General features: G+C 35.1%; 4 protein-coding genes across 4 annotated transcripts; all 4 read right to left on the reverse strand.

The window, feature by feature from the left end:
* Positions 1 to 597: 597 nt before the first annotated feature.
* LOC140153683 (uncharacterized) lies at positions 598 to 7433 on the reverse strand. The gene is made up of 3 exons (XM_072176494.1): positions 6595 to 7433; positions 3507 to 3580; positions 598 to 2992 (listed from the first exon to the last, which is right to left on the reverse strand). Exons 1-3 carry the CDS (start codon positions 6621 to 6623, stop codon positions 2121 to 2123), a joined length of 975 nt encoding a protein of 324 aa, XP_072032595.1. The 5' UTR covers positions 6624 to 7433; the 3' UTR covers positions 598 to 2120.
* A 180-nt stretch (positions 7434 to 7613) lies between these two features.
* Positions 7614 to 11649, reverse strand: LOC140153694 (uncharacterized). The gene is made up of 3 exons (XM_072176521.1): positions 10658 to 11649; positions 9744 to 9820; positions 7614 to 8916 (listed from the first exon to the last, which is right to left on the reverse strand). The coding sequence occupies exons 1-3, from the start codon at positions 10705 to 10707 to the stop codon at positions 8099 to 8101; spliced, it is 945 nt and encodes a 314-aa protein (XP_072032622.1). The 5' UTR covers positions 10708 to 11649; the 3' UTR covers positions 7614 to 8098.
* A 1767-nt stretch (positions 11650 to 13416) lies between these two features.
* On the reverse strand, positions 13417 to 14790 carry LOC140153686 (uncharacterized). Its single transcript, XM_072176509.1, has one exon. The coding sequence runs from the start codon at positions 14769 to 14771 to the stop codon at positions 13554 to 13556; it is 1218 nt and encodes a 405-aa protein (XP_072032610.1). The 5' UTR covers positions 14772 to 14790; the 3' UTR covers positions 13417 to 13553.
* A 1085-nt stretch (positions 14791 to 15875) lies between these two features.
* On the reverse strand, positions 15876 to 24207 carry LOC140153705 (uncharacterized). Its single transcript, XM_072176531.1, has 5 exons — positions 24010 to 24207; positions 23720 to 23865; positions 22130 to 22194; positions 17837 to 18888; positions 15876 to 15991 (listed from the first exon to the last, which is right to left on the reverse strand). The coding sequence occupies exons 2-4, from the start codon at positions 23746 to 23748 to the stop codon at positions 17867 to 17869; spliced, it is 1116 nt and encodes a 371-aa protein (XP_072032632.1). The 5' UTR covers positions 23749 to 23865; positions 24010 to 24207; the 3' UTR covers positions 15876 to 15991; positions 17837 to 17866.
* Positions 24208 to 24515: the final 308 nt, after the last annotated feature.

A 24515-nucleotide genomic window follows, 5' to 3' on the forward strand; every position in this document is an offset into this window, starting at 1 on the left:
TCTTACTTCTTTTTTATTTGCACTCAAACACACGCAAGCTTGAAGATCAAGACGCCCCATTTTAGCAGCTATAAAATTATGAAAGTTCTATTGGAACAATTGAAATATTTTTGACGCCTCCTTCTTTTCAGCATTCTATTAACCTTTCAAACAATGCAAATCTGCAAATGGTAAATAGACTTAAGGATATAGGACACACTGTAGCTTGCTAAACACACAGTACGATCATAGACAACAACGATTGAGCTGACGTCATCTATTAATATTTATCAATATTTATCCATTAATATTTATCAATTTTTTTTTTTTATTTCACCAACTTGCCCAAAACTTTTGTTTTGATATTTTATCGGTTTAAACTCAAGAATGGCAAGACCTGTGAAATTTGGCTTTACCCATTTCCTATAAGATCAATACATTAATAGTAAGAAGTACACGGACGGCTAGAATTGGGAAAAAAGCTCCTGCCAAATTCAGACAAATTCTTGTCAACCTCAGTGGTCTAAAACAATGAAATTGCAAAACCTCAACATGCTCGAAAAGCACGAAGAGTCATGTCATCGGATTTATTTCCGTATTATTGAGGGAATCAAGTATAATGTGGTTGATCTTTTTTTAAATTGACGATTAAATTCCATACAAATAGAAAATATTGTCAGGCACTACAAATTTTTTTTTTAATTAAGAAGTAAAACAAAACCAACCCAGTGTGCCTTTATTTGGTTATTCCTTCATGTAATTTTACACGAAATTAGGGTTAGGGTTAGGGTTAGAGTTAGGGTTAGTTTAGGGTTAGGATTAGGGTTAGGATTAGGGTTAGGGTTAGGGTTAGGATTAGGGTTATGATTAGGATTAGATTTAGGGTTAGGGTTATGATTAGGGTTAGAGTTAGGATTAGATTACACGAAATAATTACATGAAGGATCGACCCTTTATTTTCAATATTGTTACCATTGTCAATGCATAAGAATTCATTCACTACATGCATACATAATATAGTGTGTACAGAATTTTAGGAACAAAATAAGTCACGTCATTATCATGGAACAAAATCAATTTTTTTTTCGTTTTCACTTAATATTCCTTTTTATTTAACATGCTAAGCTTTCCTGAGAATTTTACAGAAAGGAAGGCATTTACTTGCAGAAAATAATTGAACGGTTAATTTGTTATCCGACCGCGCCTTATCTGAAAATCAGCCATTTTAGGGACAAAATGACTCGTTTTGCATGATCGCATCACATAATCGCGTCTGTGATACTCAATCGCTTGATGATTTGCCAAAGGCAATTTGTGATATTTAGGTTTTACATATTTGTGGCTCTTGAATTAGGGTCAAAATATGAGAAAACAAATTTTGACAGATCTTGAAAATACAGCTGAAGGATTCCCGGTCAACAGAGAGTGACTTTAAAAAAAACTTAAAAAACTTAAAAGAATAATTCGAGGGTTGACAAACAGAAGGCCTTAACTCAAAAAGTGCATTTTGGAGAAAAATGAGTAAAATAATATTTTTGCATTGAGATGCGACCAAGTATTATTGTGCTATAGATGCATTAGAAAGTTGAATTGAGTTAAAGCTTATGATTTTAAGAATCTGTGGGTATTACAGATTATTTTGGTACCAAAATCTCAACATGGGCAATAGTGAGTTAAGGCCTTCTGTTTGTCAACCCTCGAATTGCCTTTTATACTCTGCAGAGGTCATTGTCCATTTGCCCATCCCCATTATACATATACATTGCGCTAGAATTGAAACTTCGTCGTCAATGTTATTGTTGGCTGCCACAAAATACATATTTTTTCAATCCTTAATATGCATTATGGGATACGAAAAAATATATTACAAAATTAATGTGGACTTTTGATGAAAATCCAAATAAATGACGCAACCAATGTCTCATGCAGCTTGTTGGATAGGCTTTTACGACGGGAAGTTTTTAGCGGGTTCGCCGTCGGACAAGTTTAGAACTGTAAAGCTTTCGTCAGGAGTAGCTCTGACTTCTTCAGGACAAAGTACCTAAGAATGAGACATGTAGACCACCCCTTGCCTACTGGTGGCTCTGAAAAGAGCCGTTCACTGAAGACTGCCCCTTGTCTCATCATCACGGCGTTCACATTTATGTTATTTGAACATCAGTTCTGTTTGAAACATACCATAGCCGTGCATCTTTGAACCATTTTATCTTTTCATCACGACCACCTTTCCAATTATTGTGGACCACCACAGGCTTGTGCATCTCTCGCCATTCAGCGAAGTCAAGATAATAATTTAAAATACCATTTGGAAATTTACTCGCATCTAACATTTTAACCTTTAATTTAGGTATGATATTCTCATTGATGATATCAGTTAATAGGATTTGCTCTGAAGTATTATTATTGTTTTTGTCAATCCTATTAACGAGTTCTTTAATTAGTAGCAATGATGGGTTAGTTGCACGGTAATACACGAATCCAGTACTGAGAACGTTTTTCTTATCGTGGTGATCTTTTTCCAAATAGATATCGTAATTCCCATCAAAATATGGAAATGGATCATCTATCCAAACTATATCAACATCATTAAATAAAACGTTCAGTCCTCGCTGAAGAAATTTCTTGATATGAGTTGGTCTTTGATTGACGAACTTTCTGTGTAGTGGCGACTGGATGGGAAGATCATGGGACGTTTTGTATTGATTTAACAGTACCCGTATATCATTTCGTTTTTTCAACAGTTCATACGCAACGTTATCCTCGGCTATGATAGATATATCTGGCCATATTCCAGTTTTGCGGATACTCGCCAACCAGTTTTCAGCAATATTTACAAAAGCGGCATTTACAGTTGTAAGGACCACTGTATTAGCTGGACCACTAGGAACAGTAGGGGGCGCTGGACCGAATTGTGGTGCGGGCGCTTCTTGGATTATTTCAGCTATCGGTTTAACGTCATCATCTGAACTAATTGTCCCATCTTCATTCCAAAGTCGCATGTTCAGTAATGAGTCTAAAATACAAAACAGTTGTTCGAAATAAAATCATCAGTCATAACTATCAGTTGAATGATCAATCACTGTGACTAATCAATCAATCAATCAAGTAAGCAAGCAATCAATTCAGTTCCATTAATTGTTAATTGATTAATTGATCGATCACACAAAACCTTTTGGAAAAAGTTGCCATAAAACGTCAAATGTAGGGTAAAAGCAATCAAGTAGTCTTCCCAGCAATCACAAAACGTTTTGTAAAAGGTTAGAAAATTTTGACAGAAAATGTTTAAATTTCGGGTTTGAATGTTTTGATAGGCCTATAATATTTTAAAAAGATGTAACAATATCATTTGACAACATTTTCAGTGATAGCTTAGATAGTGTTTTTTCAAATGTTCTAAAAAACAAGTTTGGTTGATCTATAGATATCTATTACACATCCAAAGTGATCGACGACAGGCCGATTTCTGCGTGGATCATATTAATTTCCTTTGAAATGGTTTGATTTTTGTTTTAGTAGTTTCTACTCACCATTTAAAATGCTAATACACGCCAGCACTGCAATTATAAGAATGCAGCTCTTGATGGAAATCTTGGACCAAAACCTGGTAAACAATAATGGGAAAAGTTACATAACATAACATAACATAACATAACATAACATAACATAACATAACATAACATAACATAACATAACATAACATAACATCTATTAACCATTTTACCATCTTTACATATAAGCGGGAAGCGGCCATTTTGGATTTATGCAAATTAGGCCCTGTTTCACTACTTGAATTTCAGGGACATTTGATATGTTTTGGTGAGCTTTTGGGATATGGGTGCATGTGAAATGGATTGTGTTGCAATTAGTATAGTGGCTTAAGGGCTGGGGTATGAACGTTTGGACAGTATTTATTTTGGGACATCAGAGCACATCAGACATATCGAATTGCATTCTGAATACGAAGAATGTCATTCTGATATCAAATAATTTTGATTTTTGAAATTCGCAATTTAATACACATTTTATGGCAAATCATTAAAATTGATATTTTGATATTTAACAGTACTTGAGTAAACTTTATAAATCTGATGATTTATACTTAAAGTGTATGTAGGTGGGATGAAAAGCCGACGATCAATTGAAAATTTTGACCTTTCGTATTGAAGATATGGATTTTTTTCCCAAAACACCAAAAAAATTAGGTCTTTTTGGGAAAAAATTCATATCTTCAATATGAAAGGTCAAAATTTTCAATTGACCGTCGGCTTTTCCTCCCTGCTACATACACTTTAAAATATATCATTAGATTTATATAATTTACTTCGAGGACTGTTATATATCAAAATTTGAAAAATATCAAATTTTTATAATTTGTCATAAAATTTGTATTATATTGTGATTTTCAAAAATGAAAATTATTTGATATCAGAAAGACATGCTTCGTATTCAGAATGCAATTCGATAGCTCTGAGGTGCTCTCATGTCCCACAAAAAATACTGTCAAAACGCAATAAACGCTCATTTTAGATCCCTTAATCCATATCTAACACTTAGACTAGGTTAATTCAAACCGCGTTTTACTTGACGAAGGTTAACGTATAGCGCACTTGAATATCAAATATATGATAAAAATGTTTGGGTGTGGTAACAAACTGTTACCATGGTTACATATAGTAACATTTAATGTCTTTTATTTAAATGTTCGATTTGCAATTGATTTTGGTAAGCATTTGTTGCTCCAACTAGTGTAAACTTCGTAGGGCGTGTTATGCTACTGAACAAGTGACCTAGAACGAAGCCATTCATTCATTTAATATTTGCCTAACCTATATGACCTATTGCAAGTACAATTTCAGTGAAGTTCACACACGTACACCTACATATATCAATTGTTATAATGCTTTCATCCATATACGAACAAACCCAATATTTCAGCGAATCTGTATAAAATGAGCTATGGACAAGTACATGATGTCCCAATAAAAACGCAACCCAACTTTGACCAATTTTTCTCAGGTTTATTTATAGTAAATCAATATAGTCTATTGTCTATGAAAATGTTTTGAGCAAAAATCGTAAAATTCACATGCGTCGTTGACCCAGCAATCACAAAACGTTTTCGACATTGTTCGCAAAAGGTTAGAAAAGGTTGTCAGAAAACGTTTAAATGTCGGGTTAAAAAAGGTATACAAAGGGTATAAAACGTTTTCATATCATTTAAAAACATTTTTTTGATAACTTACTGCAAATATTCTTACATAATATTTGAGAAAAATCCTTGGAAATACGAAGGTTCTGACCGTATGGTTAAGAAATGTAACATACGTTACCAGAAAGTACATCATTAAAACAAACAAGTGACTATAAACTTAAGCAAATTACTGAAGCAGGTGATACTTGATCAACTTCATTAATTTTATTTCATTAACGCAATTCCAACATACTTGTCTGGCACTTTGAAGTTAAAATGTAACCCACGAGACAAACACACGTTACCATTAATTTTAACACCCTATCAAAATTAACTAAAACTGCGCCCAATTACCCCTGGATTGTTTTTTAATAGTGCCACCATATGCATTATAGGTAGGCCTACTTTAAAAACTTGGCATTACAGAAAATATGCTCAATGAAAAGTATCCTAATTGTAACATAAATTTCATCTAAAATGTCACGTAGATTTCTACTCTTTTTCAACTCTTTTTGAGGCAATTAATTCTCCTCTAACAAACATTTAAACTTAAAGGCGACATTTCATTGTTTTATGCCAACACATTTAGTTCATGCACTGTCAAAAAAACGTATACTCCTTTCAATCTAATGGTATAATGTAGGTTTCGTGACTCACTTTCTTTGAAGTTCGTTGAATTCTTTGAATTTTGCATATTAAATAAAAGCATCAAGAATTGATGACAGCAAGAATGATCTTATATTCAATTGTTTTATTGTTAGTATATTTAATGAACCTTAGTAGTAACTTAAGTTACCAATAGAAAACCCATGGGCATTATTGAAATTGATGTTAAAGTAAAAGTTCACAAGATTTGATCTTCATATTTTCCAGAATGAAACTTAAATGAATAATAAGGAAAAGTTTAGGGATACTTTATTTTGCCGATTTTGTAAGTATTTAATTAATAATTATGTGCCACTGTACAATAGTAGATCTAATTGTTTCTGCGTAGTATATTTTATTATATTCAAATTGAAATTGTGAGATCTTATAATAGTGATTGATTGTCTATAGTGCATCATAATAAAGGCACAATGACAATAAAAGAAACAGCAAAAAATTTCAATCAATACAATGTTTTGTCAAATGTCAACTCAGACGTCCATAATTATATTTCGGGGACAAACTTAATTTGGACTAATTTTCCCTAAAATGTGTTATATCTTAACAATGCAAGATGCCATTTTTCCCGCGAATGAATGTGTAAAAAATCTGACTATTGACCATGAAACCTGAGAAAAAGGGCGTGCTGTGTTTAGCTGCGTTTTTATTGGGACACCCTGTACAATGGTCTATAGTCTAATGGAGCTTAAAGTATAATTTGATTGAAATATTATGGTTAGTATATAGCTATATGATTGTTTGAAATATAATTTACTTACAAGAGACATATTCTTGAAGTAGAGTTCATAGTGTTCAATCGCAAACTTGATTGGTACCACCTTGATGCCGTATGTTCTTCAATCCTTTATACGGGTATTGTAGTTGTGCTACCTCAGTCTGATAAATCTGTCCATTTTCCATGCAGTGCTTCATCAAGTCTACCCTTTTGCTGAAAAACCTTCAAATTTTCATTTTTTTCTTAACACACGTTCTTATTATCTGACAATTCTTATTAACCTCCACAATCAGTCGAATCATCACATAAAATACGATGTATTAAATCTGAATCAAACTCCGGATTAAACTACGTTGGGTTTGGCGTCACCAAATACCAATCATACAGGTAACTAAAATTAGTAGGGCAAGTACGATTGATGGCGCTGTTCCTGAATTTTGTCAGCACTTCGGTAAGGCCAGGGCACAAGGACTGCCAAGGCTTCACTATCATAACTATTTCGGCGGTTTTCAAAACAAAGATATTCAATTCAATACCTTTATTCAGAATTACCTAGAAACAAAGTATTTCGATAAGCGAGGCATGGTTGTGTTGTCAACTCCATGTAAGCTGTGTTGTGAAAGTGCACCACACATAGGATTCGAACCGGATTCCAATACCAGCATTCACGTCACTGATTGTCGAAATTTGTTGAGGTTTCTGTTTTTCATTTTGGTAATTGCAAATTATTGGTTTTTACCTGGGCCGTCTCTTGCAAAAATTCAGGCACCTCAGTAACAGATAGTTCTTTCTGCGTTGACATGACAAAATCGGGAAAGTGTCATTTAGGCCGTGTAAAATTAATATTTTGGTTCTCGTCCCCTCCTCCTCAATTTCTGGGATTTGTCAGATTTTTTTTTTTTAGATTTTTCACTTTTTTCGACTTTGGAATGATTTATGAAATCTTCATACATATAAATAAGTTTATTAGAGAACAAGCATCACTTCCAAGTCTTTTGTGGTACTCTAGGGGTTTATCCTCAGAATCTCACATTTGAAAAAAAAAAAAAAAAAAAGGCCTCATCGTTTCCTCGAGCACTGTTGGAGAAGACCGAAAACTACTGACAATGCTAATTTTACATTGGAAAAAAAAAAAAAAAAAAAAACACCTCCCTCCTCATCAATTCATGAAAATCCTCTGGACGAGAACCAAAACATTAATTTTATACGGCCTTAAGATCGTATAGCTCAAATGAAGACTTCCCGATTTGTTGACATAAATCATATCGAGTAGGGACAAAACATAAGCGAAACAATGAAGTATTGCTTAATACTAGCATGTGTTATCATAAGTAAAACACTGTAGTTTTAAGACACCGTATATATTTGCAAATATTTTGTTAACACTTAATATAACATTATGTTTTTCATGAAAGTTTTCAGAAATGTTCTTTGAATGTTATTATAACGTTTTTATATAAGCCGACATTTAAACGTTTTCTGTGAAACGTTTTGTGTTTGCTGGATCTAGCACAGTCAAAAGCCAAATGTACCATAATTCACAGCTCTCATTTAATCGACCACATTCCTATCTTTTTAAACCGTTGTACTTTAACATCATGACCTATAACCCAGTTATTATGCAGCATAACCGGTTGAACGTGAGGGTTTTTTGACCTCCAATCGTCGTTGAAATAAAACTGTCCAGAAACAAACAAATTTGGGTCCAAAACTTTAACTTTGACACCATTCTTATTCTTCATACATTTCATTATGAGTTGATTTAGCACAACTTGATCCGGTAGTTTTTGTTTTTTAATTGCCATTCTTGTGATCCAAGTTCGTACAAATTTGAGAGTTTGTCCGGTAGCTTTGTAAAACACAAAACCGGCGCAAAGTACCTGTGGTAAAGGAGGGAGTTGATCCGCCTGAGTAAAAATATCATATCCTTCTTCAAAATATGGAAATGGATTTTTTACCCAATAAGTGTCTACATCGGAAAACAACACATCATAACCATTGTGAAGTAACGCGAGTATATAATCAGCACGCTTATTTACAAAGCGTTTATATTCAGGTGTATCGAACAACAGATTATCTGCAGTTGATAATTGGTCGGCTAATGTCACGTGTATGTTGAACTTCATCTTTCGAAGTGCTTCATATGCAGCTCTGTCCTCTGCGATCACGGTAATGTTCGGCCAAACGCCGCAGCTTTGTATACTGTATAACCAGTTTTCAGTTAAATCAAGAAAAGCTGAATTTGTAGTTGTTAAGACAACTGTTTTAGGAGGAGGTTCATCTGACACTGGTTGTATTCGGGATTTTCTGGGAGGTAGGTGATCCGAATTTAAATATCGACGACTAGCAATAGTTTCCAACATTCCTGAAAGATAAAGAAATATTATAATGAATTACATAAAATAGGACCATGCATGATTTGTAACTCTCATCTACTCACTCGCTCACCCCGTTCACTCACTCACTCGCTCGCTCAATTGATTTGATTTGATTGAAGATAGTATAACCGTGGTGAGAACGCATTGTAGAAACACAAATCGTTTTGAAAGGAGATCCGAGATGTGGAAAACGTACAATGCCGCCGCAGTTGTTAAGCGATTAAACTGATTGTATGCGAATTTGATGCTCGCACGTGTTTCTGTGTAATATCTAGTAGTGGGGGCTGATTATCGATCAATAGATTGAATAATTTTGATTTGATTGAATACATTTAGCCTACTCATGTATTTATTTATTTTGTTGTTTTCATTATTCTTATTGTTTCAGCTCACCCGTGGGGGTGTGTGGGTTTGGGTATCGATCAATATAATACATTTACCACTATAGATGATTTGATGTGATTGATTTAAAGTTTATTTATTTATTTATATATTTATTTATTTATTTATTTATTTATTTATTTATTTATTTATTTATTTATTTATTTATTTATTTATTTATTTATTTATTTATTTATTTATTTATTTATTTATTTATTTTTGAATTATTATTATTATTATTATTATTATTATTATTATTATTATTATTATTATTATTATTATTATTATTATTATTATTATTATTAGTGTTAGTGTTATTATTATTATTAGTAGTAGTATTAGTATTAGTAGTGTTATTTTTATTATTATTATTATTATACATGCATCAATAATTGATTGTCGATCGGTTAATGTAGCTATAAGTACTACTTACCGGTCATCACAAGTCCAATAGCCAACAAAATGAGGAGGAAGATAACCAGGCTCCTGGTGATGGATCTCGAACACATTCTGTATAGTATAATCAAGCAATAAACAAAAACACAACCACTGACCATTGTTGCTTGGATTTGGAAGTTCAAAAAGGAGTAAATACCAATTTATAAAGTTAAGGTTACGGGAACTTTTTAAGGTGACGGCGTGACGCTGCGTTTTAAAGTCAGGTTTTGGGCTACTATACATGTTTTATAGAATTCCAGTCCATAATAGTACTAATGTGGAAACAAATATACGGATCTTATTTAATTGAAAGATTCTAAGGAAATTAAAGATTTACCTCCCAACTCCCCAGTCCTGTCTGTACCTTGAGATATGATAGAATGCTTCTAAAAAGAAACTCTTTCCAGTTTCAGTTTTATTTACAATCAAATCAAAAAAGTATTTTGGTCTGAAAGTGGATGATCCATAAAACGGCAGGCTTGACATAAATGGCTACCCAAACTTATTCAATGGTTTCATGAGTTGATAGTTGACGTTTGACGGTAACTGGCCCTTACTGAATTAAGAGCCGCAAAACCTTTTAATACTTTGTGAATTCCTTGTTAGCTTCCCTCTAAAAATACACATGGCTGACAATTTGTTTGGGCACCCAAGACGTCGAGATGGGATCATGTTTTTCATTTTACTATTTAGACCATTTCGGACCAAGATGCACCTTTTCAAAATAAACCGACTTTAGGCGTTCGTAAATAGGCTGTCTCAAAATTGTGGAGACGTTCTTATCTTTACCATGTGAAGGTAAAGTTTAGCAATAGCACTGTCACAAGAATAGGTAATATTTATTTTGTGAATCGCTGTAACATAAGACATACCTGCCATTTAATGTCAGAATTTGTGTTTTGCACTTACCGATACATTAAGTTGGTACGCTTCATCGCTATCGTACACGAAGTAGGCATCACTCATTATGTATTCCTGCAGTTTGCGACCATGACTTACATCACTAGAATTACTTTGTTTTTCAGGTTGAAAATACCACATTATATATCAGTGGACATGGTGGGTACCACTAAAATTAGGCCTACTCTCCTCATCATAGACGACAGGAAAGGGTCAAATATGAATTGAACCCGTTTCCATTATGTTTATGTAGAGAATAATGTTTTATGTTGCTGTCCCAGTCACGATAGATGAAACGTCCACCATGTTGTTTATATTGGTAATATTTATTGGATTCTGCTCGAATAGGCCTACATGAATCAATCGAACAATTGATCACATGAGGTCAGGGAAATTTTGTCTGAGTAACGTGGTTGACGTGTGCCAATGAAAAGCATAAAAATAATCAATTAAAAATTATTCGATAAATGAATGACCCGGGATGAATGATATGGGCATGCAGGAGGTAAAATTCGAAGTTTGTTGGCCAACTGCCACTGTTGGTCCCACCATTTATATCAGACTTGTTCAAAATGTAAAATATATATATACTTCTATTGTACGAGGTGTTCAGCATTATTAAGGCTGGTAACCACTCTACTTAGGGGCTGTGCAATAATTATGAGCCCCGGGACAACATTTCTAAACGGCCGCGAAAAAATGCTTGCCCCATATCGGCCTGCCATTTGGGCCCCAAACACGAGCTAAAAAGGCAGATGCACTGTACAATTGTTGCCTTATTTTCTCTTCTATTAGGGTTTTTAATAGGGAGTACCCAGTGAAAAATATGGACGTCCCCGTCCCCCTCTCTTTCGCCGTCTATGAATCGACCTTAGACATAGGTCCGATTTCTTGAAGCTCGGATAGTGGTCAGGCTTCCTAAGCTAGTAGGCTAGCCCTACCAAATATAATGTGAAATCATTGATTTTTCTATGTGATGTATGGTACACTCACAGAAAAAAATACACAAATTGTGTAAAATTTTACACAACTTCGATGTACGTATAGAACTCCAAAACAAATAGGCATTTTTCACACAACCTTGAATTATGTAAAAAATACATACCAGTTAAACAAAAAAACAGGTCAATAGGATTGGGGCTTTCTTTCTTTGTTTTATTTTATGCTGAAACATAATTCATGATAAATTTGAAGTCATCAGATCTTGGTCAACTGTCAGATTCATTCAACAATACAATTTCATGCATACGTTGCTATTTGTGCTATTTGTACAAATTGCACACTTTCTTGCAACTGTAGGCTATTCGTGCAATTTACTGACATCAATTCCACAAATTGCAACACCTGTGGCTATTTATGCAATTTGTCCGCCATATATAGATTGCATCAATTGCAACTATCTGTGGCTATTTATGCAATTTGTGAAAATTGCTTAAGCAACTGGCTATTTGTGCAATTTGTGCTATTTATACAAATTGCACACTTTCTTGCAATTGAAGGCTATTTGTGCAATGACCAATCCTGCGCCTTTATGGGTGCATGTCAATTCTAATGTTGATCAATCTAGCAAAATGAACCCATAAATAGCCATTTTAAAGTATCAAAGAAATCCATGCATAACTTATCGAACGAATCTCCAGTTTGGTTCAAGCTTAATGACTCTGAAACCTACCTATTTGAATGAAGTTTCAGCAGGTATGCGCTACACGATCATACACACGACACACGTCGTGTCCGCCATTGCTTTCGGTTTGCGCTATAATTTCTTACTGAAATAGGTAAAAACTACATGCGTGTCGAAGTACATAACACGTTAGGTAGATTTTCTCCAATCAGCGAAGTATTTTGGGCTGACATTTTACTTCATTTCATGCAATGATTACACAAAATAGGTAAACTAGCTTCGTTACAGTTCAAATATGTATTGGTAAAAGTTTTTGACAAACTTTTACATATACTGTGTATAATTTAATTTAAATCGTGTTTTTTTTTTACATAACGTGTGAATATTTCTCTGAGTGTATGAAATTGTAAGGACTGGTATAGGACTAATTGGACTTAAGCCTGAAGGCTTAGGAAGCATGACCACTAGCAATGCTTCAAGAAACCGGCACTTAGTGGCCTTTAACATCTGAAATCCATATGAGACCGTGCATCCCGAAAGTGTAGTCGGAATACGTTTAATCCCCATGACTTTTTTGGAAGTGCATTTGCTGAATCATGCAGGCAAACGGTATCTCGACATTTTGCAAAAGCACAATAAAAAGAGTTGTAAACATAATTTATTTTTTACAAAAATGAACCTAACTCGGTATCATGCTGCATGTTGTGTTACACCGTTGAAGATGACGTATCGCCTACAACATCTCAGGAAGTCGGCATTTGCTATAGGATATCAAAACTCAATATCAAAATATCTAACTCAGAAATGCCCAATGTTCACGAAAAATAATTATGCCGGAAGCCCAAATTGTTTTAATATTACGTTTACGAAGTTTCAGGTTGCTAAAAATTAAATTGCTTAAATATTACCTCTGCTTTTTAAATACTGACAATGATTCATTTTGAATGTTCCCAGCAAACACAAAAAAAGTTTTAATAACGTTGTTATAAATGCGTTTTGGTCAAAACGTTTTAATACCATTTTTAATGTATTGTAGGGTTATATAAAGGTCATGAAAACATTCTATACGAAAAAACATAAACAAAACATCTTAAAAATTTTTATCAAAATTTTATTGTAAATATTTGGGGACAAGCAGTTTTGAAACTTAGTTACATTAATTTTTTGGAGCAATTTTATTACAATGTTTTATACCCTTTATATAACCCGGCATATATGCGTTTTCTGTGAAAAATTCTGTGTTTGCTGGGTTCCGTGTATATTTGAAGCTCTATAGACCTCTCATGTGTTTTGTTCAGCGTCTTTTGTTCTTCTTGCAGATTGTTTTGGTCTCCTTGGACCTGCTTGATCAAGCAACCACATTCCTAAATTTTTGAACCTTTGAACTTTGACATCATGTCCTATAATCCAGTTATTATGAAGCATAACCGGTTTAACCTGAGGATTTTTAGTTCTCCATTCTTCATCAAAATAAAAATGTCCTGATAGAAATTTATCCGGATCCAGCACCTTCACCTTCAACAGCGGTACACTTCTCTTTTTTATAAGCTTATTTAATACTCCTTGATCTGGCCTGGTGTTATTGTAACTGTTCATTTTCTTAATCCAAAGTTTGACAAACTTGATAGATAATCTTGTGGATTTATAGTAGACAAATCCAGCACAAAGCATCCGCGGATGAGGCGGTCCTAGATCAAGTTGAGCAAAGATATCAAAATCTTCCTCAAAATAAGGAAACGGATCAGCAGCCCAAAATGTATCAACATCGGAAAACAATACGTCGTATCCTTCCTTTAGTATATCTAATATATATTGCGCACGTTTGTTGACGAACTTTTTATATTCCGGAGTATTGAACACAAGTTTATCACTGGCTGATGATGATTGGTCAGGACGTATCACGTGAACATCGGGTACTTTCATTAGATGTTCGTAGGTGGCGTTGTCTTCTGCGACGATAGTTATATTTGGATGGGGACCGATTCTTCGTATACTTGCCAACCAATTGTCCGTAAAATCCAGAAATGCTGCGTTTGTTGATGTGAGGATCACAACTTTTCTGTCAGAGTTAGTTGCTGGTCGTGGTACATTATTCGTTTTGCTCTGTGGCGCCAACATTGTATCATTTTTTACCACAGTATTACCGAGTGGTTTGGTTGAATTTGTAGTTTTTGATACCACCACCTTTTTGAGTGTAGGTTTTCCCGAAGTAGTTTTATTGCTTTCAAATTGTACAATGTTCTTTGGAGAAATGCGTTTCAGAGTTTTATTAACAGTAGCTGAGCTCGCGTTGGCTTTTATTGTTTTTATCTTGGACTTATCAAGAAAAGCAGACATCGATTTGTTCTTCAATTCCTTATTTTGAATTGTTTGGTTAGCTTGTGATTTAGATTCAAATGTTAACTTTGTACCACCAATATCACTTTGATGTGGTTTAGCGGGCTTACGGACATAATTTACAGTTTTATTTGCCATTCTCTTTGGAGATTTATCTGGCATTGGAAGACCGTCAGACAGTTTAGCAATAAGAAATTCCTTTGTAGTATTACTAATCAGTAACTTTGAGTTTGTAAGACTAACACGTACGTTTGGTTTTGTCATATTCCCTGAGTGTAACTCAATACTTTTAGTCTTATTATTGGCAGACTGTACTGTCTTGGGCGCCATCTTTGTAGCAACACCGACATTGTTCCCAACATTTTCAGTTTGGTTTGTTCTGTGATCTGCTCGAACACCAGGATTGATAGATTTCTCATGAATGTGTTTCAAAGAAACACCAACAGTGGTTTCATTGGCAGATTGTTTAAACACTGGTTTGAGCTTCGAAGAGAAACCATCTTTTCTAATGGGAATAGAAGTAAAATTCGACGCAACCGATTTAGTATTTGTTTTGTTAGATGCCCCATCTATAGTGTGTTTCTCTTCTTTAGAGGGAAGAACAAGAGAGTCTTTCTCCTTCGTTTCTGGTGCCAATGGGTTGGCAGATGGTATCACGTTTAGTTTCAAGGTAGAACCTTGCTGATCCTTCTCCAGTGTTGCGTTATTCTTTGTTATAATTTGCGAAGAATCTTCATCGACATTTGATGATACATTGTTTGCTTTAGTTGGTGATAAACGCTCCAGCGAATTATTTTGCGATGCTAACTCCTTTTGACTTTCTTGGATATTACTTTCTTTTCCGCCACTTAAAATGTTGGCCTCTGTTACGATTTCTACAGGTTCAACATCGTTTCTGACAGGACTGTCCAGATGCGGTGACGTTTTTAATGGTTTCTCGTCCTCCTGACTAACGGAAACTGGCACCATCTCTGGGCTTTCGTTGTTGGTCTTGTGTCTTATATCAGGCGAAGAATTAGCCACTACATTTTTAGCTTCGTCTTGTTTTCTCACCTCCTGCTGTTTGTCAGCACCAATGCTGATCTTATTTTCAGCGTTCGTATCTTTAACGTTCCCACCCTTTCTGCCAGGCCTCTTCTTTGCCTTTGCAATGTTCTTCTTCTGACGCGATCCACCCACTCGTCTCAGTATTTCGATGACTTCGTCACCTTCAGGCTTCAGTCTGGGGGCTTGAATCCCCCATACTTCTGGCAAGTAAGGCCTCTGCTCAAATGCATCCTCATCCGAGTTGGTGAATCGAAGGATGACGTCTTCGGTGTCAGCAAATCGGAAGACAACTTCATCGGGTATGATGCTAACTGCTGCCAGCTGTGCTTGGAACCCTGAATTATTTAAACGCAAAAGAACATTGGTTAACAACATGTCACACAAATTCCTGTCAATCAAACATAAATGAACTATTTTTTCCAAAAATGAGCCAAATCGTGAGCTTCCACGATTTTTGCTATTCTCAGCTTATGCACATTGGCCAGCTTTTGACATGACGGCTACCGCCACTGGTGTATATGATAATAAATATAATTAATTGATTCATCAAGCGTCCACTTGAACTTGTCCACTTGTTACATTAGAAGAGCACTATATATAATAGTTACGTTCCATTGTAATTATTTATGTGATAGATTAAATGTTTAGAGTTATATTTAGGATTTAGTGTAATGACATTAAAGAAGAAATGATTTTTGAGAATATAACTCAAAGTAAAACACACATGTGTTCGTTCAAGTCTAAATAGATCCTACGTGAGACATACTGCAGTTACTGTCCGTTTTCCTATACACAATACACCGTGCTCTCACCATTGACGTGTGACCTCAACAAATGATGTATGTTGGGAGAATGGACACTTGCCTAGTTAACATCACTGTGTGAAAAATAACCAGCCAATTTTTTATTTATTCTCCAAAACTTCTAGCAAATATATTTCTCTAACATGACCTAAAATTACAGCTAGGTTAGATGTTCAGAAATGGTCGCACTTTTGTAAAATATGAGTGAGGGCAAGGCATAGCTAGCCAACTCCCCGTGTTAATTGAATGGAGATTTGACCGAAAATATTGGTATCGGACCGCTCACTTCTGAAGGATGCCACAAAAAACCGGTAAAAGCTACATTTAAATTATTCTAAATTGGTTCTAGAAAATAAAGTTTTGTAACATGTCCTAAATTTTTAGCTAATTTAGATGTTTGGAGAGGGTCGTACTTTTGTGTTTTAGGAAGGATATGTAAACGACAGATAACACCAAAAATATGAAGAAATTATTTCCAAACTGTGTTAAGTCAACAATCATTATGTTGCTCATTTTGAAGAATGCTGGTTAACAAAAGCAGTTCTTTGTGTCATTTCGTGAACAATGGTACACATACCATTGTTTCCTTTCGTTTCCTTTATAATCGGTTACCCAACTGAAGCTGTAATACCAGCTTTATTGCGATGTCGCACATTGAAAACAGACACTTGTACACAACCAGAGAAGATCTGATTTAATCAGTTGAGCTGCTTCAATGAGTGTTATCTTGGTTTAATAGCTTTTAATGGGGTTTAAGTCCTGCAAAGGTCGAGATGAATTCTACTGTAGACATGACTGCATCATGAACTACCAGAAGAGCTACAATTAATTCTACGTAAGATATTGTCAGCTAATGTGACTTAAGTAACACACTGTACACCTTGCGTCTTACGCCTTAAAAACTCCTTTGCAATCTGGTAATGACACAGTGGCCATATAGAGACTTTCGAAAGAGGCGTAAAATGGGCTATTCCAGTGGTAATCCACACTACCCCTGTGGAATATTTTGGAAATATCTTCCACAGGGGGAGTATGTTTTTCAAATGTAATTGGTCAGAGTTAATAATTTTGAAACCCATACTCCCCTGTATAATGGCTCTACCTATATCTTCCACAACTGGAGTGAGTATTTCAAAAGGAAGTAACCCAATTGTCTATTCTATTTGAAACTCATACTCCCGCTGTGGAAGACTTAAGCTAAATCTTCCACAGGGGGATTGTGGACATTAAATGGAACAGCCCATTGTCAGGCATAAGACGTCGAATTGGCCAATTGTAAATCTCTGCAGTAAGAGTATATCTGGTAAATGACTAACCCTAACGTGATATTGATTCTCTGGTAGTATTGTTTAACAGCTCTACAACAAAGACAATTACCTTCACCAATTATCTATAGTAATTGATATTTCAAGTTGTCTGAAGTGGTGTGTCTGTTACCAATTCCGTGACATTATCCAAAGGGTCTGGTCCACAAGTAGGAATATCTTTGTCCGGCGCATTTGTAATTGTGTAATCGACGAACCAAAGCCCGTGTTTTCTAAAGCGTTTGACCTTTTTATCATGTCCAATCATCCAATTGTTGTGAACCATAACTGGGTTGAGAATTGTTTCGCTATTGTTTTTCCTCCATTCATCATTAAAATAGTACTTTCCTGATATAAATTTATCAGGATCAAGATACTTGATTTTTATATTTTTAGGAATATTTCTTTTTCGTATCATCAAGTTGAGGATTATTTGATCAGGTTGAGTATCGTTAGATTCTTTTATGTTTTCAATCCATGACTTGACAAGCTTGATGGTTGCATTAGTGGCCCGATAATACACAAACCCAGCACAAACAACTGTAGGTTCTGGAGGTCTTTGATCTTCTGCTACGAACATGTCGAAAGCTTCATCAAAGTAATCAAATGGATTGGCAAGTAGAACTGTGTCAACGTCAGAAAATAAAACGTTAAAGCCTCTAGTGAGAAATTTCAACACATATTGCGGTCTCTTGTTGATTAATGTTTTATAATCTTTAGAATTGAACAAAAATTCTCCTTCTCCGAATGAGAGGTTGCCTGCTTGTACCACGTGAACGTCTGTTCTGTTAGAAAGGTGTTTGAAAGCGATTGAGTCTTCAGCAATGACAGTGACGTTGGCAGGAAAATCGATTCTACGAAAGCTCTCTAGCCAATTATCGGTAACGTCGAGATAAGCTGAGTTGGTAGTCAGAAGAATAATTTGTTTATTACAAGTTTCATTACAAGAATGTTTAGTTTTGATTGCATTGTTTTGCTGTTGATTTCTTGTATGTTCTTTATCATCCCCATGCGAATGGTCTGAATTCGGTAAGAATTTTTTTCTGATCCTGGCATATTGAAGCATAAATTTTGCCACAGGTTTTGGTGGTCTGAAGCGGTGTTTTATTCTAGTCCATTCGACCCCTGTCAGAAATCACACAAATTATGTGAGATACATATTTATTGCACAATTGTCATATCTTTAGCATAAATAAAGCGGGTTAACTCATGGTTGCATGCAGGTTGCTTTATCAATGTATTGTTTGCGTTGCATGAAGATTGGCGTGCTATATTGGTTACATATTACATGCGAGATGTAGAAAGCGTGCAGGTATACAAAGTGCAAGAGCATGGGCAGATGGGCGTCGTATTTAGAGTTGCATAGCTGAAGTACATTAGTGCACTGTGATTAGTGTAAGGTACGTATATGGCTTTGCATTGTTTAGGTTGCCGTGATGGTGCTTTGATGTTATATACGATACTTTGCAAGGATCTTGGTTGGAACAGGTGTCTTAGGTTCATGCAGGGTGGGCGGCCTTCATGCAGTGTCATTAATGTGGTGCCAACTATAGCTTGGTGCTGGAAGTTCGTACTGGCATTAACACCGGGCATTAACAAGGGGCAAAAGAGAAGCGTTGAGAATGAGATGGCTGCGAGATTCATCGTCAGGTGGCAGGTGGCTTCGTAGACAGGGTACAGTATCCTGTTATTGAATGTTAGTGCTTACGGCATCCTTGAGCTCATATAGATTAATGCACTATATATATATAGTATACATGTAGCGAGAGCAGCTTGCCATGCAGGTATTTGCAGGTTTTAAGGATGTGGGTGCAACAGGAATGTCGTGATTGTGCATGGTGGCTCATGCGATGATGGCGAAAGAGATTTTGTGATGCATTTCACGTGGCTGTTGAATTGCACGTTAATGTTTGGAACGGCAAACGAAATACAAATATTTGACATGGGATGATTTACTCCATTCAGTTTCAGACAGAATAACGGTACCTCATGACAACCTTCACAAAGGTACCCCATGTGTATATTGTAGTCATTCGTTGAATAGCTTTGAATGACAATCATGCATTTAAGAAAGCTTAAGAAGACCCAAGGTGCAGTTGGTTATAAGATGGAAAGCAAGCATTTACTATTCTGAGTTATACGCTATCAGTTCAGGTGGACACGTCATCATTTATTGTTAGTGCTGGGTACATGCATAATTGCGTTAGCAAAGCGATGTAAAGAGGATTAATTATAGCTACACACCGAGACACATAAGCGGGATTTGCGTCTAGATTGGAAAGGTTAAGAAGCGAGCTGGTATTGGAAAAGTTAGGAAGTGATACAAAGTTAGGCGGCAAAGTAATACAGTTTTTACAAGATGAAGATACATATTCAAGGTCCATCAGCGGTGTCCGACTGCTCTTCTAGAATTAGAGAATAAAGGCATTGTTTGTAGCCGCTGGAGTGCATCTATCGTCTCATTTGACACGGGCGACATCATTATTTTAAAAGATGCACGACAGCGACTAAAAACAATACCTTTATTCTCATTCTTAAACACTTTAATTCAAATAAGTAAGTATTACATATTTTAATCAAATTAAATCCTACATTTTACAAGGAATTACCGAGGGCTTAAAATCGATCAGTCCCGTTGTTTCTATGCGCCTCCGATTGGTTCAAATAGCGAGTACGCGTATCGCGTCAATGCATACGCACTGACCCGTGTGATATCGTGTCATATCACACGGGTAAGAACCAATAAGATTGCACGAACGTTATCAAGTGTTTAAGACAATCAGATCCACACTTCCGTTCTGACGCGGTAACAGCGCCAAATCGGCAGACCGCTGAAGAACCTTGCTGAAAACTATAAAAGAACAAACTCGTCTCATCTCCAGTGGCATAGTTCATTAATCTTCATTTAACAACCAGTGCTCAAATATGACCTCAAGTAAGTCATCGTGTATGAGTTTTTATAACATACGCACTAAGCTGATAAGTAAAGGTCATTTTGTGGAGTTAAAAAACTATGCCGTGATATAAAAGTATAAGAAGAGATATTAGTTCTCTAGTTATAGAGATATTATATTCATTACAATCGTGCAAATCATGTTATAGTTGCCGTATTTTGCAAAGTAATAGTACATAATAGAGCTGATTAACCTAGGCTATGGGGCATTTTGAACAGCACCCCCTTCATTAGTGGGAAAAAAGGTAATTGAACTTTGCACGGGGTCAAGTTCAAAGTTATTCAAACTTGCTCAAAACTTATGACGATGGCCATAAGCTATAAAAGAATATTATTTGATCTATAAGTCTATGGCGTACAGTTATTTATTTAATGGGCAAAAGCGTAGCAATTTTAGCTCTGCTGAGGGCGAAAATGAAATTTGCTCTGATTTTATTGAAAATTGTATCAAATTATTCATCTTGTTGCAAAAAAATATTTAAAAAATAAATAAAAAGAATAGTTGTGCGAGTGCTTTCTTATCCAGATAACATAACAATTGTCTAAGTCAAAGTGACAAAATTAGCCCTACATGACGTTAGACCTTATTTGCCCATTACTCCATAACTGTATGAGGTAGATAGGTCAAACTAACAAATGTAACAAACTCCGAACAATCTTAAACTTGACCACTGTGTAAAAATCAATGACCTTTTCCTACCAAATAGGGTGCTGTTGAAATGGCTCCATAGCATATAATAATTTATAGCTCTCTATACTGTATCCCTGCCAAATATGGCACATTTATCACGAGTTGCAAGATGGTTACGGAAATCTATTGGACTATGTTTGAGATTAACAGTCTACGATTTTAGTGTGAGTAACTTTGACTGAGTTGACTGAGTGGTTATAACAAAAAGTAAAGTAACTGAGTTACATTTATGGTCGAATAAAGGATGTTACATAATTATATAGAAGTTTCTGAAAATCAGCGTCTCTATCATACCAAAGTTCTTTGATCAAACTGTCCGTATGCAATATAAAAATTGGAATACGTAGGCTATTAAAATGACATTAATCATTATCGGCAGTGGTGGCACCAGAAATTGTTTCGGGTGGAGAAGGGGTGGGGTGGAATTGAAGGGGGGGTGAATTTCAGGGGAGTCAAAAATCGTGAAATTTTTGCACAAATTGTAAAGTTTCCATTTTGTTTTGTTTTTATTTGGGGAAACAGGGAAAGTTGTCTGGCTGGGGGCATTTGTCCTCCATGCCCCCCCCCCCTGGCGCCGCCACTGATCACTATGATCAATTTATCAGAGAAATGGTAGGTCTAATACTTGGTATGTTATTTCAGTATCTTATTTAACGTTTTCTCATGTTTCAGTTGCACTTCAAACTATGATGATAATAAAACAAATAAAAATATGAACTTACAAATGAAGCAGTAGCCAAAGAGACCAACCAAAATCAGTAGCAATATACTCTTCTTCAAGCAGCGTCTGAAAGGAGAAATGATCATAATTATTATAATTATTATCGCTTAACGTCCCCTCCGAAGGACGGAGTACTGTCATGATTCGTTTATCCAATTCTAAATGAACCATGGGGAGAGCGGAAGTCTGAATTAATCTACAGAGGTTGCCAATTAATTGCAGACATTTTTTCCGCAAGTTAATATCCCAACAAATCTCCACAACCGGGAATTGAACCCGGTACCTCATTATATAGGTCATAATAATAATAATAATAATAATAATAATAATAATAATAATAATAATAATAATAAGTAATAATAAGTAATAATAATAATAACACTAATAATAACACTAATACTAATACTAATAATAATGATAATATATGATAATAAACACATCTTAAGTTTTGTTATCTTCAGTAGATAGCACCAACAATTGCAAATTCCAAGTGACATTGCGATTATGTGTAAATAATAATAAATTAATTAAAAATGAGCAATAATAGTATACATTATGAGTGAACCTTGTACGTGGTAAACGAACTTGCCCTTTTACTATGTCGCCTTTTAGGGGATTGTCATTTTCTTCTAAAGGGGGTCCCAATTAGGCTATGTTAGTGACTAAAGTTGAGGCAAATGTGCAAATTAGAGGGCGGCTACACTATAAATATATACATTAGAACGTATAGGCTATTAGAAACACTTTGACCACGTGTCAAGGCAAAGTCTGCAAAATAAAAGTACCCTGAACATTTAAGTATTGATTTTTAGCAAAACATTGGCAAAAAATTACATATTTAATGAGCCTTTTCAATCATTAATTTTTTAGCTCATTAACTATATTGAATATTGATAAAAACAATAATTAGATACAAAGAAAATATCAATTGGCGTAAAGAGAAAACCATTTGTCCGATTTGCTTCCGACAACAGGCATATTGATCAGTGAACTTTCCCTTACTCAACATGCCCTATCTATTTTAACATGCTCAGAGCATATTCTTCTTAACAAATTATGGTCAAGCAATGTACCAGTGAGCATATAGACATGGAACGCAATTTGCAATTTTAAAATATCTCAAAGCTGAACTTGTTTAAATGTCTATAAATATAGCCTATCTGGTTATTGTTTTTTATGATTGTACATGTATGTATCCATGACCTTGCTGTAAATCAAGTTCGCCTGTGCAATTAATCTTGGTCAAATATGGTGAATATATAAATAGATAAATATAATAAATAAATATAGCAAAACCATCAGGTTTGAAAGAAATTAACCAAATCATATTATAAGATCGTACATTATGGCATTAAGGTTAACTTACCTGCTCCTGCAGTGATACATTCTATAATCATATTCTGACAAATTTGTATGATAATTAATATATAATATATATATAATAAGGCCTACATATATTGCTGTAATTCAGCTGTGATGCATCAGTTTGCACATATATACATGAACTTAACCTGTACTTGACCACTTCCCTGACCTACTGATATATTGCTTGCATTTCATTGTATTGCCTGTGTATTAAGTTCACTCTTACCGCTTAATAAGCATACTGTTGTCAACCATTGAATATATCGTACACAGCTAGCACGATGCTATAATGCCTATGTTGATGTCAGAAATGTGATGATAGTCTCTTATCGGTTTCCTGTTTTGCTCGCTGTCAGCGTATATTTTGAATTCCTGCAACGACGAAAAAACAAAACACATACAATTAGGTATTTAATTTGCTAGGGGTTCCTTGAACACTGTGCCAATACCAAATATACCATGTTTCATACCAGAAAAACAATCACAACAACGACTAAATGATTTTTAAAAGCTTACGCAATATTATAGTAGGCAACATCTAGAAAACTCTGCAAATCTAAACCACAAATATACTGGTAAAAGTAAAATGCGTTCTTTCTTCAAATCCAGAAACACGCAGTTCTAGCTCTCAAGCATAACATTTGATATAACGTCGATCAGGTTCACGTATCAACAATAATAAAATTGTCACTACCCAGGTCAGCAGAGACCTCGATCTGCTATACACGATACATGTACATCTCTATAATAATAGTGTAGCAAATTTATGCAACCTTTTCAATTACCAGTTCCTGAAGCGGGTACGGGTCACCAGAATATGCTGAAATTAAATTCCATAAGTGGCGCGCGATACAAACGGAAGTTTATATATTTTTATATACCGTTGAATGTTCCGCCTCTTCGTGTTATGTTTCCTTATATCTGAGACACAAATTATAATCTCAGAATAAAGTTGTTCTCTTCTGCTTCGATCACATATACCACATCACCTCGCACTGCTCCGATAATCCACATACCTGCGT

Source organism: Amphiura filiformis, chromosome 1, assembly GCF_039555335.1.
Source record: "Amphiura filiformis chromosome 1, Afil_fr2py, whole genome shotgun sequence".
NCBI lineage: Eukaryota > Metazoa > Echinodermata > Ophiuroidea > Amphilepidida > Amphiuridae > Amphiura > Amphiura filiformis.